The sequence below is a fragment of the Suillus subaureus genome, assembly GCF_016647635.1.
Source record: "Suillus subaureus strain MN1 chromosome Unknown BJ212scaffold_34, whole genome shotgun sequence".
In the NCBI taxonomy this organism is placed as follows: domain Eukaryota; kingdom Fungi; phylum Basidiomycota; class Agaricomycetes; order Boletales; family Suillaceae; genus Suillus; species Suillus subaureus.
Window position 1 is genome coordinate 484,486 of NW_024538590.1, and position 25,471 is coordinate 509,956.

The 25,471-nt window shown below is 47.1% G+C and overlaps 10 protein-coding genes across 10 annotated transcripts; 5 read left to right on the forward strand and 5 right to left on the reverse strand.

Annotated features, from left to right (window-relative positions):
• Window positions 1–1,252: 1,252 nt before the first annotated feature.
• BJ212DRAFT_608783 (uncharacterized protein) lies at window positions 1,253–3,321 on the reverse strand. Its single transcript, XM_041343647.1, has 9 exons — window positions 3,088–3,321; window positions 2,809–3,037; window positions 2,676–2,746; window positions 2,590–2,618; window positions 2,399–2,537; window positions 1,919–2,348; window positions 1,829–1,865; window positions 1,656–1,778; window positions 1,253–1,605 (listed from the first exon to the last, which is right to left on the reverse strand). Exons 1-9 carry the CDS (start codon window positions 3,105–3,107, stop codon window positions 1,580–1,582), a joined length of 1,104 nt encoding a protein of 367 aa, XP_041189266.1. The 5' UTR covers window positions 3,108–3,321; the 3' UTR covers window positions 1,253–1,579.
• Window positions 3,062–4,357, forward strand: BJ212DRAFT_609054 (uncharacterized protein). Its single transcript, XM_041343649.1, has 7 exons — window positions 3,062–3,269; window positions 3,327–3,407; window positions 3,460–3,497; window positions 3,553–3,760; window positions 3,813–3,892; window positions 3,945–4,035; window positions 4,091–4,357. The coding sequence occupies exons 1-7, from the start codon at window positions 3,204–3,206 to the stop codon at window positions 4,100–4,102; spliced, it is 576 nt and encodes a 191-aa protein (XP_041189267.1). The 5' UTR covers window positions 3,062–3,203; the 3' UTR covers window positions 4,103–4,357.
• Window positions 4,358–4,512: 155 nt separating this feature from the next.
• BJ212DRAFT_608780 (heterokaryon incompatibility protein-domain-containing protein) lies at window positions 4,513–6,583 on the reverse strand. The gene is made up of 3 exons (XM_041343646.1): window positions 6,546–6,583; window positions 6,348–6,489; window positions 4,513–6,293 (listed from the first exon to the last, which is right to left on the reverse strand). The coding sequence occupies exon 3, from the start codon at window positions 6,290–6,292 to the stop codon at window positions 4,613–4,615; it is 1,680 nt and encodes a 559-aa protein (XP_041189268.1). The 5' UTR covers window position 6,293; window positions 6,348–6,489; window positions 6,546–6,583; the 3' UTR covers window positions 4,513–4,612.
• On the reverse strand, window positions 6,356–7,311 carry BJ212DRAFT_1380080 (uncharacterized protein). The gene is made up of 2 exons (XM_041336624.1): window positions 6,546–7,311; window positions 6,356–6,489 (listed from the first exon to the last, which is right to left on the reverse strand). Exons 1-2 carry the CDS (start codon window positions 6,876–6,878, stop codon window positions 6,409–6,411), a joined length of 414 nt encoding a protein of 137 aa, XP_041189269.1. The 5' UTR covers window positions 6,879–7,311; the 3' UTR covers window positions 6,356–6,408.
• BJ212DRAFT_608829 (ndufs7, NADH:ubiquinone oxidoreductase 20 kd subunit) lies at window positions 7,050–8,185 on the reverse strand. Its single transcript, XM_041343648.1, has 6 exons — window positions 8,083–8,185; window positions 7,981–8,028; window positions 7,779–7,922; window positions 7,396–7,728; window positions 7,226–7,340; window positions 7,050–7,175 (listed from the first exon to the last, which is right to left on the reverse strand). Exons 1-6 carry the CDS (start codon window positions 8,108–8,110, stop codon window positions 7,163–7,165), a joined length of 681 nt encoding a protein of 226 aa, XP_041189270.1. The 5' UTR covers window positions 8,111–8,185; the 3' UTR covers window positions 7,050–7,162.
• Window positions 8,186–10,590: 2,405 nt separating this feature from the next.
• Window positions 10,591–12,442, forward strand: BJ212DRAFT_1484559 (uncharacterized protein; the record flags this gene model as incomplete). Its single annotated transcript, XM_041340815.1, has 3 exons — window positions 10,591–11,764; window positions 11,819–12,047; window positions 12,100–12,442. The coding sequence occupies 3 exons, from the start codon at window positions 10,591–10,593 to the stop codon at window positions 12,440–12,442; spliced, it is 1,746 nt and encodes a 581-aa protein (XP_041189271.1).
• Window positions 12,443–13,673: 1,231 nt separating this feature from the next.
• BJ212DRAFT_1279740 (DNA glycosylase) lies at window positions 13,674–15,393 on the forward strand (the record flags this gene model as incomplete). The annotated part of the gene is made up of 7 exons (XM_041331519.1): window positions 13,674–13,840; window positions 13,863–14,075; window positions 14,127–14,147; window positions 14,203–14,298; window positions 14,379–14,671; window positions 14,782–15,232; window positions 15,288–15,393. 7 exons carry the CDS (start codon window positions 13,674–13,676, stop codon window positions 15,391–15,393), a joined length of 1,347 nt encoding a protein of 448 aa, XP_041189272.1.
• Window positions 15,394–15,949: 556 nt separating this feature from the next.
• On the reverse strand, window positions 15,950–17,563 carry BJ212DRAFT_1484562 (S-adenosyl-L-methionine-dependent methyltransferase; the record flags this gene model as incomplete). The annotated part of the gene is made up of 7 exons (XM_041340816.1): window positions 15,950–15,994; window positions 16,048–16,207; window positions 16,260–16,348; window positions 16,397–16,615; window positions 16,668–16,946; window positions 16,996–17,096; window positions 17,152–17,563. The coding sequence occupies 7 exons, from the start codon at window positions 17,561–17,563 to the stop codon at window positions 15,950–15,952; spliced, it is 1,305 nt and encodes a 434-aa protein (XP_041189273.1).
• Window positions 17,564–19,033: 1,470 nt separating this feature from the next.
• On the forward strand, window positions 19,034–20,611 carry BJ212DRAFT_1484563 (uncharacterized protein; the record flags this gene model as incomplete). Its single annotated transcript, XM_041340817.1, has 15 exons — window positions 19,034–19,075; window positions 19,132–19,141; window positions 19,194–19,213; window positions 19,260–19,292; window positions 19,340–19,436; window positions 19,486–19,514; window positions 19,573–19,600; window positions 19,647–19,679; window positions 19,736–19,812; window positions 19,870–19,942; window positions 19,977–20,078; window positions 20,136–20,246; window positions 20,301–20,341; window positions 20,391–20,416; window positions 20,467–20,611. The coding sequence occupies 15 exons, from the start codon at window positions 19,034–19,036 to the stop codon at window positions 20,609–20,611; spliced, it is 867 nt and encodes a 288-aa protein (XP_041189274.1).
• A 2,751-nt stretch (window positions 20,612–23,362) lies between these two features.
• BJ212DRAFT_1302652 (uncharacterized protein) lies at window positions 23,363–24,940 on the forward strand (the record flags this gene model as incomplete). The annotated part of the gene is made up of 13 exons (XM_041333294.1): window positions 23,363–23,404; window positions 23,461–23,470; window positions 23,524–23,543; window positions 23,589–23,621; window positions 23,661–23,766; window positions 23,822–23,854; window positions 23,983–24,015; window positions 24,072–24,148; window positions 24,206–24,275; window positions 24,310–24,550; window positions 24,596–24,665; window positions 24,715–24,740; window positions 24,796–24,940. The coding sequence occupies 13 exons, from the start codon at window positions 23,363–23,365 to the stop codon at window positions 24,938–24,940; spliced, it is 906 nt and encodes a 301-aa protein (XP_041189275.1).
• Between the last annotated feature and the right edge of the window lie 531 nt (window positions 24,941–25,471).

Here is a 25,471-nt window from a genome sequence, read left to right on the forward strand (position 1 = left end):
TTGTACAACAAACACACCATTTCTCATCTCAGAATATTATTTTTGCTTCTCATGTTGTAATCCCCAGGCAGGATCGAAGTCTAACCATACGGAAGCATTAATACTCTGGGCGTTCTTTAAACACTATATCGGCGTTGTGTGCAGGACTTTCATGGTCACCGAGGGCCACGGTACAGTAATAGCTACCTTTCGTTACCGCTGCCACAGCTAGGCGATCACCACTTGAACGGCAGGATTACCTGGAATTTATGTCCAATTGTATGACTCTACGACGGTAATGGAAGAGAAAAATTCGGGCGCTGATCGGCGACGACAATAACTGCTATCGCCAACCCTCTTTCTATACAATGTTTAAAAAGGTTGCAGCTCGCCGCCCAAAGCCTCGCGACTTCCGCCCGCTGAAAACCTCGGCATGAGCGGTTTCTGGTAAGTGGTCTAATACCCACATGCCTTCTATACAGCTTCAACTCACGGAGACCGTTCTATAAACAACAGTCTCTGCGTTATATCACCCTCCGGAATTGTCATTCTGTCACCACATATGATTCGAAAAGCTTCCTGCCACCTGCGTCGATGCAGCTTGATCGTCCAAGAAATTTTCACTCGTGTAGACTCGAGGGTTCAGTACCATCACCTGCCAAGCAGACACGAATTTGCAGTGCTGTACACCAACTATGCACAGTACTGTGAGGAGTCCGAGGAACAGCATCATGATCGACATGCTTACGTCCCGGATCTCTGCGCACTCAACACCTCGTAGCGACACGGATCATATGTACCACTCCAGGAGACAGCGCTTTGGGGAACTGCAGGCTAGTTTTATGCTTGTTTCTTCCCTTTTCCAACGCAACCTATTAACCGCATGCGGCATGAACGTTCCCAATCACGTCAACACCCTTAATGTGTACGTAGGTCTCAATCACTAGCCGCAGCGTCATTCCACTCCTCTCAGCCAGGGTGGCCAGGAAGCATATCGGGCTTCAAAATTGAGTCAGTTGTAACCTAAGCGTTGGGGTTCAACCTATCCGGCAATTTTCCAGGCCATTTGTGTCTTTGAACATGCGCTATGCAGCATTGTAGATCATCATCCTGACGAGTCGAGATCTTGCGGGGTTCACTTTTTTTTGTGCAGATTAACATAGCTGCGCCACCTTAGAGGTTATCGAGTGCATCTCGGTAGACGATGTCCATCATATATTTCGTATCGTTATATCATGCCGGCATCCCACGACTCGGGGTTACTCCAGTTGCCCGGTCTTGTTGGGTTGTGCCCGATACAGTGGGACGGAACCAGACGGATGACAAACTGCTAGAAGAATGCGGATAGACATTTGCGCTCTTTATCTCCATCCTACAAACCCATTTGTGGGTGCCATGGGCTTAGGGTGACGGGTGGAGTTCCAAGTCATTTTTCCCAATTGGCGTTGGTCTTGGACAGACAAACACCATTGGACTGCAAAATCATGAGTTCGTGTCCGGATCCGCGGATCACAAAGCGGTGCAAGTCATAACCGCGGTTAACAGATATACCACACCAACCACAAGTATACTACCGTATACTAGAATGTGCGACACCGTTTTACTTAATCTCCAGACATTTCACCTCTATAATTTAATGAGCCACCGGACCTTCATTGCATAGAGGAACTACTCACCAAAGATCAGAGTGGAGTTGGCAGGGATGTCAGACATCTTCCGCGCGCCATACCCCATTGCTGGTGGTACAATAATCTCACGTTCCCCACCAATTTGCATACCGGCGACTCCGACGTCCCAACCTAACATGACGTTAATGATGAAGACAAGGCCACGAACCAAAGCAGCTAACCTTTGATTACATCAGCTGCTCCGAGCTTGAAAGTGAACTGTAGCACAGTGAACACATGCTCGATAAGCAAGAAACCTAATGCCTGCTTACGGGTTTGCCCTTCACATTCTGATCAAAGACCGTTCCGTTCTGCAATTTTCCAATGTAACGCATGGAAACTTTGGCGCCATTCTTGGCGGTCTTGCCATCACCAGTTTTCACATCTCGAATCTTGACCCCACCAGCGAGCTCTTTGTAAGAACCACCTTTCTTCTCAGTAGTCTTTTGCTTTTTCTTCTCTTTCTTCTCGGCTTTCTTCTCTTCTTCCTTCTCGCCCTTGGGCTCGACTACCTTTTCCTCAACGGCAACAGGGATTGCCTTGCCGTCTTCACCCTTCTGCTTCTTCGCCTTCTTTTTTTTGGAGACCTTCTCGGCAGGTTGCTCATCGGTGTCCATGGTGTCATCATGAGGACGTTTCGATGACTTGGACTCTTCTGCCTTTGGTTCGTCCTCAGCAAGGTCCGACAATTCCTCGAAGCGCCTAGCGCGGTTAGATACATGACGTAGAACAACTGATGGTGGTCTACTCACTCAACATCACCCTCGAGACCTTGAAGCTCATCAGGATGCACCTCGACGTCCGAGCTGACATCATCCAGGTTATAGGCCTCCTCGTCACTCATGTTAGAGTCCATGTCAGAATCGTAAGGTGGTTGGTTGGCATTCTGGTCTATACCACGTATTATTGAAGTCTGATAGGTGCAAGAGAACTTGAGGCTTACCAATGTAGTTTCCATAGAGGTAGACGGTGCTGGATGGGGAACATGCATGAGTTATATTGGCCAATCATAGCTTGGATACTGCTTACTTTTTCCCGATGAGCTCAAAAATATATTCCTCATCGCTCTCCAGGATGAGGTCGCATGCTGACTGCTCAATCTATCCAATAATGGCACGTTAACTACGGACGAAGATAACGAAAAACGTGTCATGCCACTGACCTTGCCAGCAGTTAGCGAACAGAGAACAGTGGTTATCTCATCTTCTGGAGACTCTTGGTCGACTTCATCCTCCTCTTCGTCATCAATTTTTGCAGGGTTTATGTAAGTTAACTTGACGGTCGTTCTGCCAGACTCATCAGATAATTCTTCTCCGAGAGCGGCGTTCTTGATTTGCAGGTCTGCCTGAGGGACGATTGTCTCCTTCTGGCCTGGCGTCAACACGATGCTCCTACAAAAAAAAATGAGATATAGTAAGGGTTAAAACATAAACAAACTTGCCAAACAGCGACGGCAGTCATTAGTGGTAGTGATTGTTCTTAAGACGAGACAAAGCTCAAAATTTTTGACGAGGACGCGTTTCCTGAAAGAGACGCGCTCTTTCCGAATTGGTTATTATGTACTTGTACATTAATTCAGACTCCGCAGTCTCTAGATTCCTCCTCAAGCTTCAAGACTCGATGGTAGGTCGATTATCAGAACATATGGTCGATGCTACTGACAAGGCCCTTGGACCGTAGTCGAACACGCTCAGGCCGTATCTCTCAGCTGTCAAATCAACCTTAACAGCGGCTCTGACGCTTGAGAACTTCTCGTCACAAGTAATCATGATAAAATGCTATCTGACACATTCACAAGCTCACAATGGCCTAGGTCGTTGAACGACACAACAAGCCAGAAGTAGAAGTTAGGTATAACCGTATGTTCTGTGTCATCATTGCGTGTACTCATGGCGATCGGTTGCAGGGGCTCCAAGGAGGTTCTCCTGAACCCACTGACCATATCACGCAATGAGAATGAACGCGTCCTGATCGAGCCATCCGTGAACTCGATACGGATGAGTATTAAGATTAAGCAGGCCGATGAAATCGAGCGTATCTTATGTCACAAGTTCACGCGTTTCTTGATGCAGAGAGCGGAGAGCTTTGTTGTGCTGCGCAGGAAGCCCGTCCTCGTGAGTGAACTGCTCGAATATGAGCGGCTGTCGTACTCTAATTCTCGCACAGGGATACGACATATCGTTCCTTATTACGAACGTCCATTCAGAGACCATGTTGAAACACAAGGTCGTCGATTTCATCATACAGTGCGTGGCATCCGAATGCTTCTACATCGTTCCCTCATCCCCCGGTAACTAGATTTATGGAGGAAGTAGACAGGGAAATAAGCGAGATGAAACTCAGCCTTAATGCGCGCGCGCGCACGGTAGCCGAATCGTATCTTACCGCTGTTCGTGTCTTACTCACTGCGCGCCTCTCAGAAAGCTAACTGATGTGCATCGCAGTTTAACTCCTGAAACGCTATTCTCTCGATTATCACATTTCACCACGCGCGATAGAAATATCTTTCCCCTGCGCCGTATAGCCTGTTTTCTCGTCCGAAGGACGCCATACTAAAGCTGTAATTTTGCACAGTATTTTACTTTATACTGGTGAATATCCAAATCACCGACTGGTACAGTGGTGTCGACCGACAGATCTTGCAATTTGACACCAAAGCAATGATTTATTGCACTTCGCCTTGCGAGCAGCTAATTTCGAACTGCCCAATACCACTGCTATTGTGACGTTTGGGCTGGTCGAATGACATACAGCTACTAGCATCATACCAACTATAAGTACGTAGGAACCCTTAAGAGTCTTCTATGCGAGTACATGAGGTTTAAGGACCTACATACTAAAAACCACCCTCAATGGTGATCTTAGATTCACTGCTTCACAACCCGCTGCTCGTCCGTCACTAGTGCTGAGATTCGCACGAGTAACCATACCTTGCCAATCATCTAAACCTCCCCCCAGCTTTCGAGTCATTGGTCACCATAGACCGTGATGTTGACTGAATACCGGTCGAACATTATCGATCGCTTCTTTCCAGCAGAAGCATGACCACCGTTTTTCACGGACGCTGTCACTTTCCTGCCTGCTTTAAGCAGATAAGAAGTCCAGTCGATCTTGAGCCGACTGAGTTGATTGGGAGGAGGCTTCTCTGAGGTGATTCGGAGCCACGGGCCCCCGTCTTGTATCCAAGATACCCCTACAGTGACGACGAACTGTTCTTTCGTCATTGAGTTGTGGTAGGTGAACGATGCTAACCACGAGGAATCCATAGTTCGGAGTAGATGATGTGAACCTTTGATATCTTGTAGGGGTTTCGGTGATAGTGATGGTCTTCTCATCAGCAGGACAAAATTACTATCGTGCATCTGCAGGTCACATGAGGGGGCCGTCTCCATATTGATCACGGAGAAGCCGTGCTCTTCTACCCCGACATTTTGAATGAAGAGCGACGTTGAGGTACTGAAGAAAAAAGCCTCGGATGAATCCGATAGTAACGGGTACGAAATGTGTATTCGTTTGACTTTAAATTCCTCACGAGTGTCGACGATGTCCTCGAGGGTATGATCATCTATCCTTTCGTAACGTTCGGCATTGACCACAGAGCGCCGTAAACGAATACCGACGATATGGTGCTCTCCGTCACTCACGCGACGTCGACAGCTCAAGAGAGCGATGAACTCGTTCGATTCATGCGCAAGAGGTCGTAAGGGAAGACTTATATCCAAGCCGTCGTTGGTGGCGGCGAAGTCAAGCCTGGGGACATCTGTGCCCATGAATTTTTTACTGTAACGTATCCATTGGTCGGAGGGCACGTCTTCAATATCGCCTGACTTGGCAAAGTAATCAGGGTATAGGGCGAAGGGCCAAGTCCCTCTTTTGTGACCACCTGCGGCAGGATTGCTCCATGCAAAAATGCTCTGGTCATGCGAAGTACGCATAATCTCCAGTTGCAGTCTGAAGAAAGCCTTTTTCTCCCCTTCTCCGTAGATAACAGGCATGTGGACCTTAAATATTCCCATGAGGGAGTAGGCTCTATCTTCTGGTCTGGTTGTCTTTCTCCCAGCAGCCCATGCCATCTTCGTTGCGACGCTGAAGGATACTCTAGTGGTCATCAACTTGTCTGACCTGGCATTTATGCGAGTCAATACGTCGGCATGCACTCTCGTAATGGACGAAAGAAGCCCTGCTAAGCTGTTCTTGCTTCCAATCTCCCTCCAGCGGCTGTCATAGAAGAACAAGCTCGTAGGCGCAATGAGCTCTTGTAGAGTCCATCCCCTGGTGAACCATTCGCTTTTTGCAAACGCGGATTCGATGTCCGGGTCTCCATTGTCGGCAACGTCATCCAGGTAGACGTAGCATACCTGGGCGTCTTCATACCACGTAAACATAGAGTTGATTGCTTCCGCAAGCGCTGCGCTGCTGCTTTTGTCGATGCAGCAGGTATCAATCCAGACGTACTGATACCCATCACGTCGTGCCTGTTCACAGCATCCCTCTACTTTGGCATAGCCTTTCATGCCTTTCGCATGCTCCTGATGGATATCTGCAAATAAGACTTCTTCCTCGCGCCATCGATGCGAGAGTATCGCATAGTCTGGAGGATTAATAAATTCCTCTAATTTCCTGGTTGTAGTGTGTAAAAGGTGCATGCTGCAGATGGAGGTAAGCTGACAAATTAAAGAACCGGTTTGAGACTACACCCACATAATTTACGCTGCGGCCGGATACCATCCACCACTAGCACTCGTTGATCACTGATCTGAGTCTAACAATTTCGATCGATGATGTATTGGTCGATAGGGAACTTGCTGATGAGCGCTTGATAACGGGATGGAAGATCTGTTATCTGACGGGCCGGGTGAGATAAGTAAACGTTTAAACACTCATATACTCATAGCCCACAATTTGCAATCGTAGCATGCTGCCAGTAGTGCGGCGCGCTTTTTTAATTATGCAGGCGAGAGAAGTCGGCCATTTCACATTCATTAAGGGGTAAGGTGCACTTCGTGTTGGCCATGACACCGTCACAGTGGCGCCGCCTCCCAACCAGGGTGCATCAGACAGCCAATGAGGTGAGGTGGGAGTGAGTAGAGCATCCACGTGCGAAGTTGCGCACTTGTGTATGCGCAAAGGCTTGATCGCAGTTGTGCACCCCATGCAAATATCACCGTGGTGGATGTCGCCCCTGCAGAATATGATTAACATAACCTGCGTCCAGCAGAAGCTGAAGGACATGGTCAAATTCTTCGTGGGTGACGAAGAGACAGCATTTCAGAAGGTGTGCGTCGGATAAACAAAGCGCAGTGCTTTATTTTACGTTCATCACGACTCGATACTCTGACATCCTTGCATGAAATGAAGTGTGCTGAAGGTACCCCCGCATACTACGGGGTCTCCTTCACAAGATTGTGGATAAGGAAAGGAAATGATGCACGCCAGCCATGAGTGATATACGAAACGTGTCAACGAAAGTGCTAGTTTATGTACGCTGTCGCCAAACCAGGCTCGTACAGATCATCTCATTTGCGGTACCTGGAATGCAGCCATTAGCATGATCCATGACAAATAAGCGTACAACTCACCAAAGCACACTCTTCCTGTTTCTTCTCATTTTGCGCTGAAGTTGCAACATACCATAAAGCAATGCTTCAGCAGTTGGTGGGCACCCAGGGACGTAGATATCCACGGGCACAATGCCTACGAGACAAATATTAACTGGGCTGCCGTTGGACCAGAATGAAAGAATGCCTACGATCGCAACCACGGACAACAGCGTATGAGTAGTGGTAGTAGCCACCGCCATTTGCGCAAGATCCCATGGATACAACCCATCTTGGCTCGGGCATTTGGTCATAGACTTTACGGAGAGCAGGAGCCATTTTGTTTGTGAGGGTACCAGCGACAATCATAACGTCAGATTGACGCGGAGAGGCACGGAAAACGACACCGAGACGATCCTGGTCATAGCGAGCAGCAGCCATGTGCATCATTTCGACAGCGCAACATGCAAGACCGAAAGTCATGGGCCATATCGAACCCTGACGTGCCCAGTTGACAACCTTGTCTAATGTTGATAGGACGTATTCTACAATCCAATTAGGCCTACCCAGTGGGAAGTACATGAGGCATACTCACCAGCCTTGTTCTGGGGTTGCTCAAGGCTGAGTTGATTTGAGCCATGCATTGCTAATGTGGTGATCGGCTCAGAAGCAGAGGAGACCGAAGTGGGTATAGTTTCGGGGGCTTGCGCAGACTTCGATGTGTGCACAGAGCGAGCAGCTATATTAGAAAGACTAACTTAGAAAGGGTTCAAGATGAATTAATTGATGGAACATACCATAAATCCTGAGAGCGGGTCTGAGTGCTACCTTATAGGCACTGGTAACTGCACGAGAGGCTTATGAATTATATTGAGTAATAGCATAACACATGTATTCACCTGGAGCCCTTAAAATGCCGAGCGACATGACGGTCAGAGGAGAAAAGTTGAGTTCGATGCTGACTCCGACGATGCGGAACGAACAGCGACAACAGTGAATTTGGTTCCCACGGTCGGAATGCTTACTTCAGCAAGTAGATATAACCCCCTAGTTCAGCCAATCATAAATCGTAACGGCGCCGGCGCCAGCTCCTGACTCGCATATGTTTCGTGTTCATTAAGTTAAACGCAAACTAGCCCTTTTATTTCATTTTGCGTCAGTAACTGACTGCTAATCCTATGCGATTTTACCGTCAATGCATAATGTTCTTCGACTCGTAGTATCCATGTCATTGACCAGTCTTAACCAAGTGGTGAACATGACAGGACGTTCTGAAAATCTGTTGCCGGTTCGAAACTTCTTCAACAATATTTTCCTTTTACCAGTTGAGCATTCACTCGTGGATGGATCCTTCAAGGTCTATTTCAAGCGGCCATCGCCAACTGGCACCAGAACAGATTAGAAATCTGCTCTCTTGGGTAGTGTGGGTTCGAAACCCGCCGACACACCTTGACATTGTAGCCACTCACAGTGGATAACTTTGGAAGCGTCCGGCCAATGACAAGGTTTTTGTTTATCAGAACACACCTTGACATTGACTTATACACGGTTTTTTCAGAGGCTCGTTGTAACTGGTCTTAGCCAAGTGGTCACAACAACAGAATAAAAATCTGTGTCTCTTGGACTGTGCAAGCTCGAAACTTGTCGATGACAGTTTTTTCTCTCTCGGAACGCACCTTGACATTCGCTCATGCACAGTTCCTCGCAGGTTTGTTTTAACTTTGTCCTGGCCAAAATGGTTACCACCACAGAATTGAAATCTGTTTCTCTTGCACTGCACAGGTTCGAAACCTGCTAACAGCAGGGTTTTTTTTCTATTAGAACACACCTTGACATTCACTCGTGGATGGTTTCCTCAGCGGCTCATCTTAACTGGTCCTAGCCGAGTGGTTGCAACAACAGAATCAAAATCTGTTTCTCTTGGCTGTGCAGGTTTGAAACCTGCTAAACGAAAGGTTTTTTCTTTCGGAGAACACGCTTCGAAATTCACTCGTGGACGATTTCATCAGAAGTTCTTCTAACTGGTCTTCGCCAAGTGGTTGCCCAACAGATTTAAAATCTGTTTCTCATGGAGTTGGTTCGAAACTTGCTGGCATCATTTTTATGGTGTATAGATCATTGGAGGTCCATATTAACTAAGCACAGTCGTTGTGCCGAAACCTCTTTTTTATGTGACAGTCTGTCTATGAAAAGGAATTCACCTTCATCCCTCGCGAGGGTCGTCTCAGAAACACAAGATATATCCCTGAGGTGTGTACGTGTCAACCTAAATTCCCGACAGACTGCCCGAAAACGTTTAATGGGGCTGGAGGCCAGAATAATGCACGCAAGCTGAGGACAGTGTAAGTCTGACAGTGAGAAAAATGATGTAAGCCCCCCGTCTTTAGCTGTCAAGTCGCACTGAAAGAGCCAACCACCGAAGGAAAGTCCATGGATGAGGCTTCAGCGAGACATCAGCTGGCACTTTTCGGACGAGGATGAACGCAAGAATGGCACCAACGATTTAGACAAGAACCCAAGAATGTGATCGATCGACAAAACGCAGAAAAGCAGAAAGATTAGACGTATCCATTCGACAAAGACCCTCCTCCTGGAAGTCGGGGGAATGTTCATTGCTCATTGTCACTAGGTACCGAACAACTTCCCCTGTTACTACCTTCGTACCACGAACTAAACAGCATACAACGCGGGTTTCCGAATATAAAGCCAAGCGCACCTCTTCAGGCCACCTGAGTTGACGAAATGAACAAGAAATTTGTCAAAGACCCGACCTACTGTACAGCGCATTCGACATGACAATTGAGAAACGTCACAGGAGGTGTTGAGTTGGAGTCTCAAGGCTCCAAACAGGGTAGCCACGCACCACAAACTACAGCATAGATTATGGTCTTCCGAATCTCATTCTAGTGATGGCATAGAAGGAATGGAGGCAACTGAAAATACTGTTCTGAAGGCTGTTCGGTTATACTTGCAGCATCCTGTACTGGAAAAGGCAGACAATCAGGCAATATTAATGCAAATGCTCTGTTTTGGATGTTGGCCCCCCTTTGAGAGGTCGAGTTTCTATTTACGCGCTACTCGTCTGTCGATCCGTGTTCTTGATGTGGGAATACGTTCATCCTGAGAACTTCCCCCGCATGGACTTCTCAAGCTTGTCATGGCCATTGTTTCCTGCCACATGGAGGCCGGTCACTGCCCAAGTGCCGTCCTGTGCAATCACTGAGTCCTATTATGAGCGAGCAAGGTTATTCAAGCCTCGCCCCCCATTCTCACGCAGAAGCTTGGCCATGCTCCGTTCAGCTACTTAAGTTACGTGACCTAGGGTCTTACTCTTACTCTCGGCTCGATTTTTCGTTGAGTTTTTTTTCTCCCTCTTCTTCCTTCGCTTGCAGCGCGACTTCATTGCAATGTTGACCTTCCTCAAGTCCGCTGGTGTTCGTGTTTCGGTCGCGACTGCTGCAGAGCCAGCCAAGGTCGAGAAGGCGGATCTTGAAGTTGCCCCCGCGGCTCTGGTGCCAGATGCATCTCCTGCCGCAGACGTTGCTTCCATTCATTCAGCCAACTCATCCTCTTCCTTGCATTCATCTGCTTCGAAATCCTCCCACACAGATGCCTATGGAGTACCCTCTCATCCGGGTACTCCTCAAGTAGTCAGCCGGTCGTTCACGCCTGTGCAGCCCACGTCTGCGAACTTGCCACAGTCATCTGCGCAGTCGCTTTTAGTACCTCCTAGCCCAGGGCAAGGTCCCGCTGCTGAATCCGTGGGTAACGCGACCCCAGGCGTGCTGGGTGCAAATCCTTATCCTAGTGCTAAGACCGGGAAGGACCCTCATCGTTTCTCATTCCGTTCATTTTCCTTCTTGCGCTCCGAGTCAAAACTTAATCAGCCGGAGCGCAAGCCTTCCCGGCACTCCGAACCTATTCACCCACAGCCTCACACGCTATCCAAGGCGCATGAAAAAGAGAAGAAATCACGTGCTAGCAAGGCATTCACGATTCGTGCGCTGCAGTCCAAGACTTCTGATAGGCGTGCCAGAGACACCGCAGTCATGGTTCGTTCCGTCATCGTGGGGGATCATGAAATGGTGGATGGCAGAACAAAGAGGTCAAAGCCACTCTCTAAATCTGACCTAGCGCGCGTCAAAGCGCAGCTTCTCGAGCCAAAATCCGCCAGCAAGATCATTGATCACCTGCACGCAATGTCTGCATCATCAGCAGATACAAGGTCCACTAATACTGGGCCAATCCATGCAGTGTGTCTTGACTCGATCGACAAAGAAATCCACGAGCAACACTTTGTACAGCTTGGTTCGGTTGCTACTGCAACAGCAACTGCAGTATCTAACGCGTTGGTCAACGTGCACCTCGTCGACCTTCTCACTGCCTCGGACATGGGTTTCGGTGCGCCAGCATCATCGCCGGGATTACTGGCAGGTGCCGTTCCCAGCGCAGAAACTATCATTGATGGCCTCCAGCAAATAACCCCGCAGTTACTTGCGCTTGGTTTTGCAACAAGCAAGGCAATTCTGCCGGATCACAAGGGTGTTGTCGTGCCTACAGATCGTCTTTCTGTTCTGACGTGTGCGTGTTTTCATTTCATGGAGTATCGTTCAAGTTCTAATCGATTGTTGTTAGACTGGTGGGGTTTTGAAGTCTGCATGCCGCCTCCCACAATTGAGCACCTCGGTGCAGTCGCCTCTCCTGGTACTGCCTTGCTCAATTTGCTGACTGCATTGTCGATCGTCAGCCCCGGAGTCCGTGAGGTATTGCCGTTCGTTCGCTATATCGCTCAGTTCGTGCAAACCGAGTGGCATATGATCAAGGCAGCCGATAAGGGTAAAGGAGTTGTCTGCTGCGCTACCTGGTAGGTTTTTGGTATCTAGGACAAACTCAACTACTGATTGTGTGTATTTCAGGATCATGCCAGCAGCGATGGTTCCTCGTTCATGGGATTTCCCTGACCCGCCTCCTGCAACTATTGTAGTTGCCCCAGGGGCAAACCTTGCGCCCACTGCGTCGAGGCCTGCTACAATTGCTGCTACGCCTAAGCCTTCTGTTGATGTACCGCGCGCCTCGTCTACGTACTCTAGCGAAACTGGCGAAGAAGGGGCACGACACGGGATATCAAGTGACCCTCCTGTTCTACCAGAGCTCAAAGTCAGCTCCCCTGCGTCGAACGAAGGTACAACTTCCATCGACCTCCCAGTCCACAAGCCTTCTGCAGATGTACCCAGGGATGCTGATTCCATTGCTCTTTAGTCATTTTCGTTATCTTTCTCGTCACGACCTGTCACGATTTTCTTAATCTGCTGTCTTTGAAGTTGGTCCTTTTGCTCGATACTTGCCTTCGCCTAATTCTCTGTTTTTGACCGACAATCGTCTGGACTTGCTATACCCTTCCATACATCACACATTCGTTAACTGCGTACCTATCTGCCATTCGTTCGCTCATCGCTCCCCACGGCAGAACTTATTTTACCATCCCCGCAATTTATGCATTAAGTAATGCCTCAGCTCAGGTTGGACGCTATTATTGGAATTTCGAGAGGTCGCTTAGATCGCTCAGGGAAACTTATCAGATCAAAACGACTGCAGTCGTTCTACATAGTAGTCGTCCCACATCCTCGAATGACTTGTACAGGTCTGTCTCCACTCATTCATATCCTACACCAAATCATCACCGTGCATCTCCCAGTATGTTGTCTATGTTGATGCTATTAGGCGCTTGCCTGGGTCGAAACTGTTTGGTCAGGTTCTGAGACAAACAGCAACAGTGAGCACCATCCCGTCCTGTGACTAATGCAGAGAGCGCGCACCGACTGAGATAATATGGTCATTGAATGATTTCAGTGACGAAGCGCTTTCGTCAGACATCTGGACGGTCATCATCTACACGAGAGAAGTGTGTCAGCCACTGGAGAAATCTTAGAGCCCAATCAACCAAACCCCAAGAATTCGCGCCGATTCATCGACGACAGTTCCACCTGTTGAGGGTTTGTCAAAGGTCTGAAGATGGTATGATGACTTGAGAAGCCCACCCCGTTTCTCGATATCTTCCTTGGTAGCATCGTAGTTTGCGCCAGGCTCAAGAGAGACGATGTATTCTGATGATAGATATGAACATCAGGATGGACATTTATTGAATTTGGTGTACCCACTCTGCATTGTTCAGTGAAAAGTTATGATTTGGAGGTTGGTATGGATATAAGAGGGGCCAGCTACGATAAAGCTATCGGAACTGGAAGACTGCGGGGCCTGCCAGCTGTGCCGGCAACTGAAGTGACCGTGCCTGAAAAGGAAACGCGAAGTAGGTCTGGTGCCGTGACGCGACGCGATCGGCGACGCTGAGTCACGTATTAATATTTGCGTAGAAGGTTCAGCAAACTGGTTTGAACTTTGTCACTAACCAGCCTCTTGCAATTATCACTAGTGCATGAGATTTGCATTCTCTAGACTTCGATTTTCTGCACGCTCTACGTTTAGATTTATCATGCCCGTAACACGATCAGCTACTCGGTCAGTTGCATCAACACCAGTGGGAGGAAGCAACAAGACAACAACAATGGTATCACCCTCTGCAGTGGGCAAATCCAGCAAGCGAAAAGCCGCTGAGGAATCCCCAGCAGCCAAGAAGACACCTCGTACTAAGAAAACAAAGTCTTCCGATAAAAGTGCTGAGACACCTGCTCACATCGACGGATGCGTTCATTCCGCCTCCGCCACCTCCCTTGCAGAACGAGTCCGAGGAGAAAAGTTTGGTTCCCGCAGTCTTGACATTTTCGTTTGAGGAGGCTAAAGCGCATCTTATTCGCGCTGACCACCGCTTCGAAGATATATTCACAAAGCTCAAATGTAAACCTTTTGAGACCCTTGAACAGGTCCATCCGTTCCGGTGAGCGCGGTATTTTTCACTGAGTGATATGGAATGCTAATGTATCTGTAGGGCGCTTGTAGAATCAATTCTGTGAGAAATATCTCCTGCATAAGTGAAGACACTAAATTGAGTGTGCATTTCGTAGCGCTCAACAAATTTCATGGCTGGCAGCCCGATCGATCACCCATAGGTTTATTCGGTTGTATGACCCCTCATTGCCCGAAAAAGCAGCAGATTATTCGTGAGTCTAATTATATGCCAAAAGCATGCTACGCCTGCCTGCATCAGTCATTGCGTGGTGTTGATGGTTTCATTATGAAGTGCATCAAAATCTCCAACATCTTTCTTCCCTACCCCTTATCAGGTTGCCAATACGGATATCATAACACTCAAGTCTGCTGGCCTCAGTACACGCAAAGCCGAGTATGGTCAGTGTCATTGTCGATTTCGCTGTGAATCCCATCAACCGAGTCTAAGCTATAATTTCCTGTCAGTAAAAGACCTTGCTGCGCGATTTGCAGATGGAAGGCTTTCAACAGAAAAATTACTTGCTGCAGATGATAAAACCCTTGCTGAAATGCTTATAGAAGTGCGAGGGATTGGACGGGTATGTAGTTTAAATAACAATATTTGTCCTTCATTAACATCTCGCTTCTTGTCACCAAGTGGACTGGTGAGTGTTATATTACTTTTTATCCAAGAATATCTCATAATTCCAGTGCAGTTGACATGTTCGCAATCTTCTCCCTCCGTCGTCCAAACATCCTCCCAGTAGGTGACCTCGGTATCCAGCGAGGAATGTTGCGCTGGTTTCTCTCGCGCCACTCGTCTAAGCACCCATTTACACTTTCACCGCATAAACTGAGCGGTGACGAATCCAACGATGACAAAACAAAAGGGGCAAGTGCCAGTGCGATGGGACCACCGTCTACAACTCCTGCACCGAAAACAACCCCTAGTTCTCAACTGACAGGAGATGTAGAACCGAATAATGAGGTGTTGCCGACATTGTCTGAGTCACAATCACAGACTCCCGCTTTAATTAAATCGCTTCCTGAACCGTTTACTCCCTCGATTGACAAGACTCTCGAGGCAGACGCGATGAACACAGAACCCCTTCCCGAAGGTCTGAGCGTTGCGGATTTGAAATCAAGACTAGAAAGAAAGAAGATCAAGTATGTCACTTGGATTTTTCTTTTGTGGACAATTTCTCATCAAGGCTCTCTGAAGAGGAGCGTTCCTTACTTCGAAAGAAATGGAAGATTTAACCGCGTCTTGGGCGCCGTATCGAAGTATAGGTATTTACTATATGTGGTCTCTGACAGAGAAGAACTAGGTTGTCGCCCGCACCTCAATCTGAATATTTTAATCTTGGCTTACATATATCTTCTTGCTTTGTGATATGTATAGTAGCTTGTAAGTACAGTGCCGTCAGATTCAAATCTTGAATGTTCATAGTTTGGCTTTGAAAGTTTCAACTTGTGATATCAGTGCTCGACCTGAGTTTAGTCACTGGTTGTTCGTCCCAACAAATCCACCACGATTTGCAAAGTTAGGTTTTTTGTCGAGATGTGGACGATCGATCTGTCACTGCACCTTAGTCTGGATACTTAGCTCGCGTTCGTCACCCAGTACATTGATGATATATCTACTGCTATTGTCCAGACAGATCAGGCGGTATAAACATCTGTGAAAGGCAAATATATCGAATTGCCAAATTGGCTCCTTCTGTGACACGGAAACAGTAAGGAGAGGGTCTGACATGCACGAATGCGCTATCCGAGCAAGGGTATATGCGCACATGACGGGTTCTTAGGGATAAGATACAGTCCCGCCATCGTGACCCCTCGTCGACTGATGCATCCATTAGAAGAGTAATATCATACTAAACGTTATATGCGGTCGTCTCTGCTGAAAGAATCCGTGATCAAGAGTTCCTGCAGTGAAAGTATGCATTAGCCAGTGCCGAGGTCAAGATACTGAAATCTACCTCAGGTGCAAAGGGCCACCGGTCGAAGGCGCCGACGACAGCAGCCCAATCCTCTACACTCATTTTCTTGATGATCTTTTTCATGTCAGTCCTCTGATGGAGTGGAACATCATCACCCGTGAGGTAAGACTTTAGAACGTCAGATCCAGGTGCTAGATGACTAGAGGAAGATCGATAAAATTTCACGACTAAAAGTGGACTCGTGAGCATACCCAACAGCGTTCTTGAGAGGAGTCGACTTCAGCACAAAGAGTTTCCGTAGGCAGTAATCCCATTTGTCCAGCATGCCTGACCGAATGATCTGCGCATGATGTCAGTGATTTAAATGTGCAGGAAACATGGCAAGTACCTGATGCTCCAACGGTCTGAATGTACCTGCTACGAATGGCGTACCTCTGCGCCTGTTTTCAGTCTTTGAGGAATATGCAGGGTTTGTAGCATCAGGGTAGAAATGGTCATTATACGGCACCAGCAGCCGTGGCTCAACGGCATGACTAAACTCAGAAACGGCTTGTGCGATGACGCTTAGCTTGCATCGAGCCGGATCCTCAGTAGACGCAGAGATACGCTATCACTTGTGTCAGATAGGGATAGCTAGTCTGTGGAATGAGACCACTTACATCCCATACCCAGTCGTGCATTAGATAACTCATTGGAATGCGACCGTGTTTGAACAGCCATGACTGTTCTGGTGCACATCGTAGTAATTGTGCTAAGAGCTGCTCGCCCAGGACATCCATAGGAAGGTGCGAGATAAAATGTAGATATGGATTTGACTGATTCCATGGAATATTCTCCACGTCGTCCAGGAAGCCTTGGACGTCTAGCTGATGATACGTGTCCCACGAAAAGCCGTTCATTGGCAAAACTTGTACTCTAGGGTCCGCTTCCTGCAGCGGCTGTCAAAGACTATCAGCATGACCAAACTCTGTAAAGGTCATTTCGCACATTCAGGAAGTTGAGATACTGTTCTACGTCCTCAAGCACAATGATTTTTCGGATTCGTTCTTTCGGCAACTGCATTAAAGCGCGAGTTAATGCACCAGGACCTTTGTGTGCTCTGTAAGTACTCAAAGACTGAAATTTAAATATCGATACCCTCACCGGGATACGCTTCTATAATAACTTTATCCCTCGAGCCGCTAGGAACGAATGACTCTGCAACTAGTGCCGCCGTCTCGGGATTAGCGATGGAAATACGACTTTTGAATGCCATGCCGCTAGTGGGAAAGTAGTTTCGCCATTTCGAACGCGGGGGCAGATCAAACCTGTTGATCGGGAGTGGTATGTTAGCTTTCCGTGTCTTGGGTTTGCGAACAGCTTTCGAAGTCGAGATACTTTGGAGTTCAGCTTCGGGCTTGATGTCCTCAATGCTTTGAATATCCTCGGAACGATCGCATCTTGTTGGTTGTGTTGTGAGGGCCTTCGCGACTATATCCTCAGGAATATTCTTAGTCCTGTAGGAGCGTCTGATGCTTGTAGAAAATGACCTCCGAAGGAGAAACGGAAAAGACATTGAATGATGACTAAGCTACCCGAAACACGTCGTAGACTTGTAGTACTAACAGAACATCCTGGCTTAGCTTGAACACGTGTTGGACGTGATACCGACGTATCTGCTATTTTCTACTCAGTATGAGTAGATCATACGCGCCTATATATAACTTCGCCCATTGTCCAATCTGTGTGCATCATTCGTCTGCCCCTCCCACCGAATCGCTGTGAGACCGTAACCACTGCGGAATCACTGGTCTTCTTAATTTGTTCAAGTTCTCTGAGCCATTACAGATCGCTGTGCCACAGATCAAATGATGAGCAAGTCCGTGATGGACTGTGGTGCTATCCAGGAGAATACCTGTGCCAAGACGCCAGTAGGACATGAGCGCATTGATCGATCTCCTCTAACAAGCACTACCTCTATCTCTTCCGACCAATACACATATGCGAGCAAAGAAGCGTGTTGATCGTGGCATACTTTGATGGGTTGTACTGATGCGGTCTAAGTTTGTGCTACACGCTACCATGAATCCACCGTAAGGTAATCGTGAACTTATTCGACGTAGGCACCCGCAAGTACTCGACCGACATCTTGTCACGTAGACCATACATCGCTTACACCGAGGAAGTCATTCAGAGGGGATTATAGCTCATTGACCACCAGTCATATATATAAACGGGCGAGGTGTGTTCCTGCTTCCTAATCTGACTCGAGATTTTTTGTCCACTAAATGGATCACCAGGATTGCGACCTAGTTTTCTTAATCTCGTTATATATATTTGGGATTCTGGAAGCTAAGCACGTGGGTTCTGATAATCTCCCGCTGTCTTCAAAAACACCGAGACTAGTACCGGACTTCAAAAACCGGTTCGTCCGGATGCTCTTCTTGGATGGATGGGATGTATGTGACCATATCACTGCTCTGCTGAGATTGAACAACATGGTGTCTCTGCAGCAAACAAGATTCTCATATCCCTCGTGGCAAGTAATTGGACTGTTTTCCGTTGTTCCATTAACCTTGATTACCACTGCATCAACATTGATTATCACTGGTGGCGTCCTACGACGAGATGATAAAAATATGAGTTGAAACGCGCCTGTGCCCAAATCAGCTCACAGTTGTTACGCATAGTGTATGGGCGCGTTCTTCCATTTGCATCAAAGTGGAGCAAAAATCGCTGAAGCCTCCGGCGAATAGCATTTCTTCGAATTTCAAAATCACTCTTTTGCCAGCGAGCAGCTGCTTATGGGGTAGTGCCGGTGCTCCGTGTTTGCTACATTGGAAATCTAATGCCTCCAATTTCACGATACGGGTAGGACCGCAGTGCTACTGGTTTCGACTGAATCACCTGTGCAGTCTAATTTGATCTTGCCGGTCACACGGCGAATGCAAAGTTACAAACTGGATGCAATCAGGCAAATTCAGATTATGGAAGTGTATAAGGGCGAGTTCTGCGGTTCTGAACTCCCATCCATTACGAGCCTGCAATGGTCGCTCCCATAGTCAATACCGGAATTCAGACAGCGAAGGTAAGAATTTCCGAATATACTTTCCAAATGAGGTTGATTGACTGCAACCACTCTAGTATTGCAATGGTACGTGGACTTCATCCAGGGTCCTCACTATTTTCATCTTGAATACACGCAGTGGCTGGTCTAGGAGTTTTGGTAGGCCTTACAAGCCATGGAAAATATTCCCTCTTATGATCCATAGATTTTTGACTATTTCTTAACGCTCGAACCTGAGGTGAGGATTCTTTATCGAGTTCGAACATCTATTGAAAATGTTGCAAGGTTCGATTGACGTGGAACAGGCGCTGGAACGTCACTCGTATTCTTTTCGTAATTTCACGCTACATGGCCTTTGTAGCAGCTGGTATGACTTCATATGGTGAACAGCTACCCGTATCTCGTGGTTCGTAACGTTGACGAGTGACTAGCTGCCATTGCTACACGAGCGAATGAGGACGTCAGTGTGTTTTGCTTACTATATGATTATTGTATGAACTAAAGGATATCGAATATAGTGCTCGCACTTTGGCCAGGCTTCAAATGGTGATCAATGTCTTGAGCAGCCAGCGTTTTACTGATTTCACTGCAGCAATTCACATCATCAGTATCGTCGCTGCTGAAGGTGCGGTCCGTGTTTATAATGTCTTCTGGGCCTGAAATCCATCTCTATTTTTCAAGGTCTTTTGATCATTCGTACATATGTATTCTGGAAACAGAGCAAAAAGCTCTTGGCAGTGTTACTGGTCCTAGCAGTAGTACGTTGGTCTTGTTATGCGTGCTCATATCCATCGTCTGTTGACATCGCAACGTAGATTTCCATTGCGTGTGCTGTCAGTATCACAGATGTTGTCAGTAATCTATTAGCAGCACCTGTGGACCCTTCAGGTGGGTCCCCTTTATTCTTTTTTCATTGTTGTAGACGGCAACCTTGGTTTTAAAGCTCCCCCCACAAGCAACTGCACTTTTCAAGCAGGTCGCAGCAGTGCCGTTCAATACGGCTTTCTTATAGCATACGAATCGTGTAAGGATATCTTATTTCCGTCCCATCTTCGCTGATTTTTCAATCCCATCCACCCAGTGCTGATGTCTTTAATGGTGTTCAAGAGATATCAAGACTACAAAGATTCTGACAGTCGTCTAGTGAGAGCCGTCTACCAGGGCGCAGTGCGGTATATGACTGCCATAATTTGTCGGTGGTCTTTTGTTCAATTTAACATGTCCTGTGTTGAATCACTCGTGCCAGTTGTTTCTGTGATCAATATAGTGATCATGTCCGTGGTTCCAGTAAGTTGCATGTTGTGTCCGTTCATCAATGTTTGCTGATTTTGGGAAGGCATCATATAACATGATGATGGACGTGTGCGTGGCAATTCGTTTATAATGGTAAAAAACTGATGGCATCATGACAGGCCACAGCTTGTCCTGCACAGTATGTTGGCATCCCGTGTGCTCTTTGGATTGCGTGAAAGTGACCAGGATGAATCGAATGGGGGGACATTACAGATGTCGACATTTCGTCCAGCTCAGCGCCACCAATACACTTCATTTGGTTGATTATGTTCTATAGTCATGGTATGGCCCATCAATGCAGACGTGTCATAAAAAAGAGATCGCCTATGAAGAGCCACCAAGCTGGAGGCTGGAGGATACTGTCATGAAGCATGATCATCTGCCTCTCCATTTGGTTGCCCTGCTATTATCCTATTCTAATTTGCTCTTCACTTCTTCCAGCGAAATCTTTCTTGAGTCCACCTCTGTCCAGTATGACAGAAGCAGCCTCTGATGTTCTCGCAGGAGACGCTCAAGATTTGCTAATGTTACTCAACCATGCCGGGTATTATGCAACCATATAGACTCTGCAAAAGAGACGCTTTGCAGAGAGGGGTATGATGGATACGAACACCCGCCATAATCATCGTGTCTACTCGTGAACTGGCAAACGTCTTAGAGGCGTTATTGTCACTTGAGCTACTAGTACGCGCGGAAAGCGAACAGGAAGTTCTACACGTACTAATAACCGATGGGTAGATTCTGGCTTTCTGAGGGGAGCTTCAGTCAGTGCATGCGCGTCTATTGAAAGGTATACCCTATGTAGTATATAGCTCCGTTCCATTCCTAACAAAGCCAAACATTACCAAGGTCTAGACTGTGGTACTATTTACTACTAAACAAGACAAAATATGCACGTGATTTATTGGACCAAGGCAACTTTGGAGCGAATACAGATACAGTCAGTCAATGAAACAGCAGTGCCGCGTGTTTGAATCTCCACTGTAAGCAAACCATCACAGAGACAACATTTAAATCTGGGGCTTGAATGAACCGACAGCAGATGAAATGCATGAATCGCACATAATGAAAGAAAAGATCAGACACAAACAACAACCAAACAGGACTTTGACAGTAACAAACAACAGAACACAGGCTCCGCAAGGTATTTCGTCGGCGACGCCGACCCCTAGTTGAGACTATAGATCTGCTCTATCCTGTGGGCTCGGTACTTCGCGTATAAATTCTTCTCGGTTCTGACATAAACATTATCAAGTTTCCCATTTACAAGCCTTACACTCGCTCGCACAAAATATTCTGTCACAACTCCGGGTCAGCCATACAACGCCCCGACGTCAAGAGATTTCTTTACCAGCAGCACTGAACGCTGTCGCCGTTACGCCGCTCTCGCGCAGGAAACGCAGTCACTCAATTCTCAATTTCTGTCGTCCAGATGATGCAAATAGATATTCAAACATTCAGCAGTGCTCTCGGCCCACGGCACCGATAACATATTCAAACCTCCATCGCTTCTTTATCAAGCTCAAGTAAATATTCTCGATGAACTCCTCTCGGCCCCGCGGGATACAACAAAATCGTCGTGCTTTAGCCATTCCTGCTCTCATACATTCATACATGTCTCAGAGGACATTAACGCGTGTCGCGTCACTAAATCTCAGCACCTCCCTCATCAGCTCGCACGATCTCGTAGCCATCCTATCTACATCAGTCAACTCCTTAACACAGCGAAATATTATTGCGCTCACGAACGAGAGCACGCGTTCAACGGGGAACTCGACTCTGAAATCATGACATACCGTTGCATGTGTGTTCTTATATCATCGAGGTATGAGCTGCAACCTGATGATATCACGGTACACACCTCAACAAGGAATCCAGGCAGAGTTATATTATTATGCTCTTGCTATTTCGATTTCTGTTTTGCGATAACGTTCCTGGCTACAGCTGCCCATCTAATATGGCGAAGCAGAAGTAACCAAATTTCCGCATGTGCATGGCGAATTCACCTTCCGTGAAGGACACTACATATCTGAAGTGATTCATGAGACTGGGTTGCTCGTCGCGCTATGATGGTACGTATCTTACCTCGATCTTTGCTCTCATTGCTGTGATCTGACCCGGTCTACCGCACGCAGGAGGTTCACCCTGCAGATACTGGGAATGTACGCCTGACCTTCACGGTGGGATGCCCATTGGTCCGCTCTACTTTGGGTAAGTCGTGCACCCGTTGCCACGTTTCCTACGTACTGCCTAATACAGGGCCCCGCCCTAACGGACGATAAATAACAACATGAAAAAAATCAATGACGTTCATCATCTGTTTGTTACACAAGCTCGACCCTTCTCTGAGTCGCAAGTGTCGTAAACCAATGCCGGTATGATATGAATGTCCTGATCTGGTGGTAGTGAGTGGTATCGGCTTGCTAAGCGCACAATGACCAACTGCTCTCTTTCAATTGGTACGTGAAGATATCTAGCATCCAGCCCTCTGCAGCAATTAAGCCCACTATATCCGTATTCATGACAAGTAACTGAACTGCCAGTTTTCTGCTGTGCCACGACCCCGATTGCCACTGAAGGCGTGAGATAATGGATAGGTGAGTTGAACCGCGCCGAGAGCATGATGCCCAAATCAGCCCCTAACGAGTTCACAGCTTGTTCTGCATAGTACATGTGTGGGCGTCTCATATGTAGTAATTGCCAAGGGGTGGAACAAATCGTCACCGCTGAGAGATTTCAACATTTCGACCCGCACACGTTGCCCAGTGCTCCTCCGTGATTAGATGCTGAATTTCAAATTCGCTCAGGCAAGCTCAGTGCCTGGTGCGTGAAGAGATTTAGTGCCACCGTCAGTTTTACGATACGGATAGGACAAGATAGGACCCTGCTTTGACTGAATCACCTATACAGTTTATGTTAATCTCGCACGGCGAGTGTCGAATCGGATTCAAATTTACATAAATCGTGTAAGCATATAAGAGCGAGTTCTGGAGCCTTATCCAGTACGAGTATACAATGGTCATGCCCATAGCCAATACAGGAATTCAGACTGCGAAGGTAAGACTTTCCAAATATATTTTCCAGCTGAGATTTATTGACTGCAACTACTCCAGTATTGCAATGGTACGTGGACTTCACACAGGGGTTTACATTACTTTCATCTTGAATATACGCAGTGGCCGGTCTAGGAGTTTTGGTAGGTATACAAACCATGGACAATATTCCCTCTTAAGCTCCGTAGATTTTTGACTATTTCTTAACGCTCGAACCTGAGGTGAGTGTTACTTTAATGAGTTCGAACATCTCCCGACAGTGTTGCAAGGTTCGATGGACATGGAATGGTCGCTGGAACATCACTCGTGTTCTTTTCATAATTTCACGCTACATGGCCTTTGTAGCAGCTGGTATGACTTCATACGGTGAGCGGCTACTCCGAGTCATATCTCCTGGTACGGAACATTGACTAGTGACTAGCTGCCATTGCTACACGAGCGAATGAGGACGTCAGTGTGTTTTGCTTACTATATGATTATTGTATGAACTAAAGGATATTGAATACAGTGCTCACACTTCAACCGGGCTTCAAATGGTGATCAATGTCTTGAGCAGCCAGCGTTTTACTGATTTCACTGCAGCAATTCACATTATCACTATTGTGGCTGCTGAAGGTGCGGTCCATGTTTATAATGTCTTCTGGGCTTGAAATTTATCTCTATTTTTCAAGGTCTTTTGATCATTCGTACATATGTATTCTGGAAACAGAGCAAAAAGCTCTTGGTAGTGTTACTAGTCTTGGCAGCAGTACGTTGGGCCGGTCATGCGTGCTCATACTCATCGTCTGTTGATATCGCAACGTAGATTTCCATTGCGTGTGCTGTCAGTATCGCGGAGGTTGTCAATAATGTAGTGGCGCCTGCGGACCCTTCAGGTAGGTCCCCTTTATTTTGTTTTCATTGTTGTAGACGGCAACCTTGGTTTTAAAGCTCCCCACACAAGTAACTGCACTTTTCAAGCAGGTCGCAGCAGTGCCATTCAATACGGCTTTCTTGTAGCCTACGAACTGTGTAAGGATATCTCGTCTCCGTCCCATCTCAGCTCAATCCTATCTACAGTGCTGATGTCTTTAATGATGTTCAAGAGATATCAAGACTACAGAGATTCCGACAGTCGTCTAGTGAGAGCTGTCTTCCAGGGCGGAATGCGGTATATGACTGCCATAATTTGTCGGTGGTCTTTTGTTCAATTTAGTATGTCCCGTGTTGAAGCGCTCGTGCCAGTTGTTTCTGTGGTCAATATAGTGATCATGTCCGTGGTTCCAGTAAGTTGCACGTTGTATCCGTTCATCAAATTTTGCTAATTTGGGGAAGGCATCATATGATATGATGATGGACGTGTGCGTAGCAATTTGTTTATAATAGCCTAATAAAAATTTTGATGCATCATAACAGGCCACAGCTTGTCCTGCACAGTATGTTGGCATCCCGTGTGCTCTTTGTTCTGCGTGAAAGTGACCAGGATGAATCGGATGGGGGGACATTACAGATGTCGACATTTCGTCCAGCTCAGCGCAACCAATACACTTCATTTGATTGATTGTATCCTATAATCATGGCATGGCCCATCAGAATGCAGATGTGACATTAAAGAGTGATCGCCTATCAAGGAGAAGGATACTGTCATGAAGCATGATCATCTGCTCCATCTGGTTTCCCTGCTCTGCATCTTCATTGTCCTCTTCTAAATTACTCTTCACCTGTTCAGTGAAATCATTCTTGGGTCTGCCTCTATCCAATTCTTCTGATGAGGTAGCCTCTGATATTCTCGCAGGAGGCGTTCAAGATCAGCTAACTGCACCCAACTATGCTGGGTGCTGTGCAGCCATATAGACTCTGCAAGTGAGGAGCGCTTTGCAAAGAGGGGCATGGTGTGTGCATGCCAACGTCATTGCTATCCAGTCATATCTGCTACTGCACCACTGGGCAAAACCACCTGTAGTGGCCAGAGCATGGTGAACTAGACTTGAGAGAGATGTGCATACTTGTCTGGACAAGGTTAGAATGTTAATATGTGATTCCGAGGCTTGATAGCCATATGTGTAGGTGTATGTAAGCCACCAGGCTTACT

Coding starts and splice junctions, on each gene's coding strand:
- BJ212DRAFT_609054 (XM_041343649.1), top strand. CDS start 3,204: ATGTACTTGTACATTAATTCAGACTCCGCAGTCTCTAGATTCCTCCTC. Junction 3,408..3,459: donor TTGAGAACTTCTCGTCACAA/GTAATCATGATA, acceptor ACAATGGCCTAG/GTCGTTGAACGACACAACAA. Junction 3,498..3,552: donor AAGCCAGAAGTAGAAGTTAG/GTATAACCGTAT, acceptor GATCGGTTGCAG/GGGCTCCAAGGAGGTTCTCC.
- BJ212DRAFT_1380080 (XM_041336624.1), bottom strand. CDS start 6,878: ATGTCCTTCAGCTTCTGCTGGACGCAGGTTATGTTAATCATATTCTGC. Junction 6,490..6,545: donor GCATGCTACGATTGCAAATT/GTGGGCTATGAG, acceptor CCGGCCCGTCAG/ATAACAGATCTTCCATCCCG.
- BJ212DRAFT_608780 (XM_041343646.1), bottom strand. CDS start 6,292: ATGCACCTTTTACACACTACAACCAGGAAATTAGAGGAATTTATTAAT.
- BJ212DRAFT_608829 (XM_041343648.1), bottom strand. CDS start 8,110: ATGTCGCTCGGCATTTTAAGGGCTCCAG. Junction 8,029..8,082: donor CGGCATTTTAAGGGCTCCAG/GTGAATACATGT, acceptor CCTCTCGTGCAG/TTACCAGTGCCTATAAGGTA. Junction 7,923..7,980: donor ACCCGCTCTCAGGATTTATG/GTATGTTCCATC, acceptor TTTCTAATATAG/CTGCTCGCTCTGTGCACACA.
- BJ212DRAFT_608783 (XM_041343647.1), bottom strand. CDS start 3,107: ATGACTGCCGTCGCTGTTTG. Junction 2,619..2,675: donor TTTGAGCTCATCGGGAAAAA/GTAAGCAGTATC, acceptor TTCCCCATCCAG/CACCGTCTACCTCTATGGAA. Junction 2,349..2,398: donor GGTCTCGAGGGTGATGTTGA/GTGAGTAGACCA, acceptor TAACCGCGCTAG/GCGCTTCGAGGAATTGTCGG.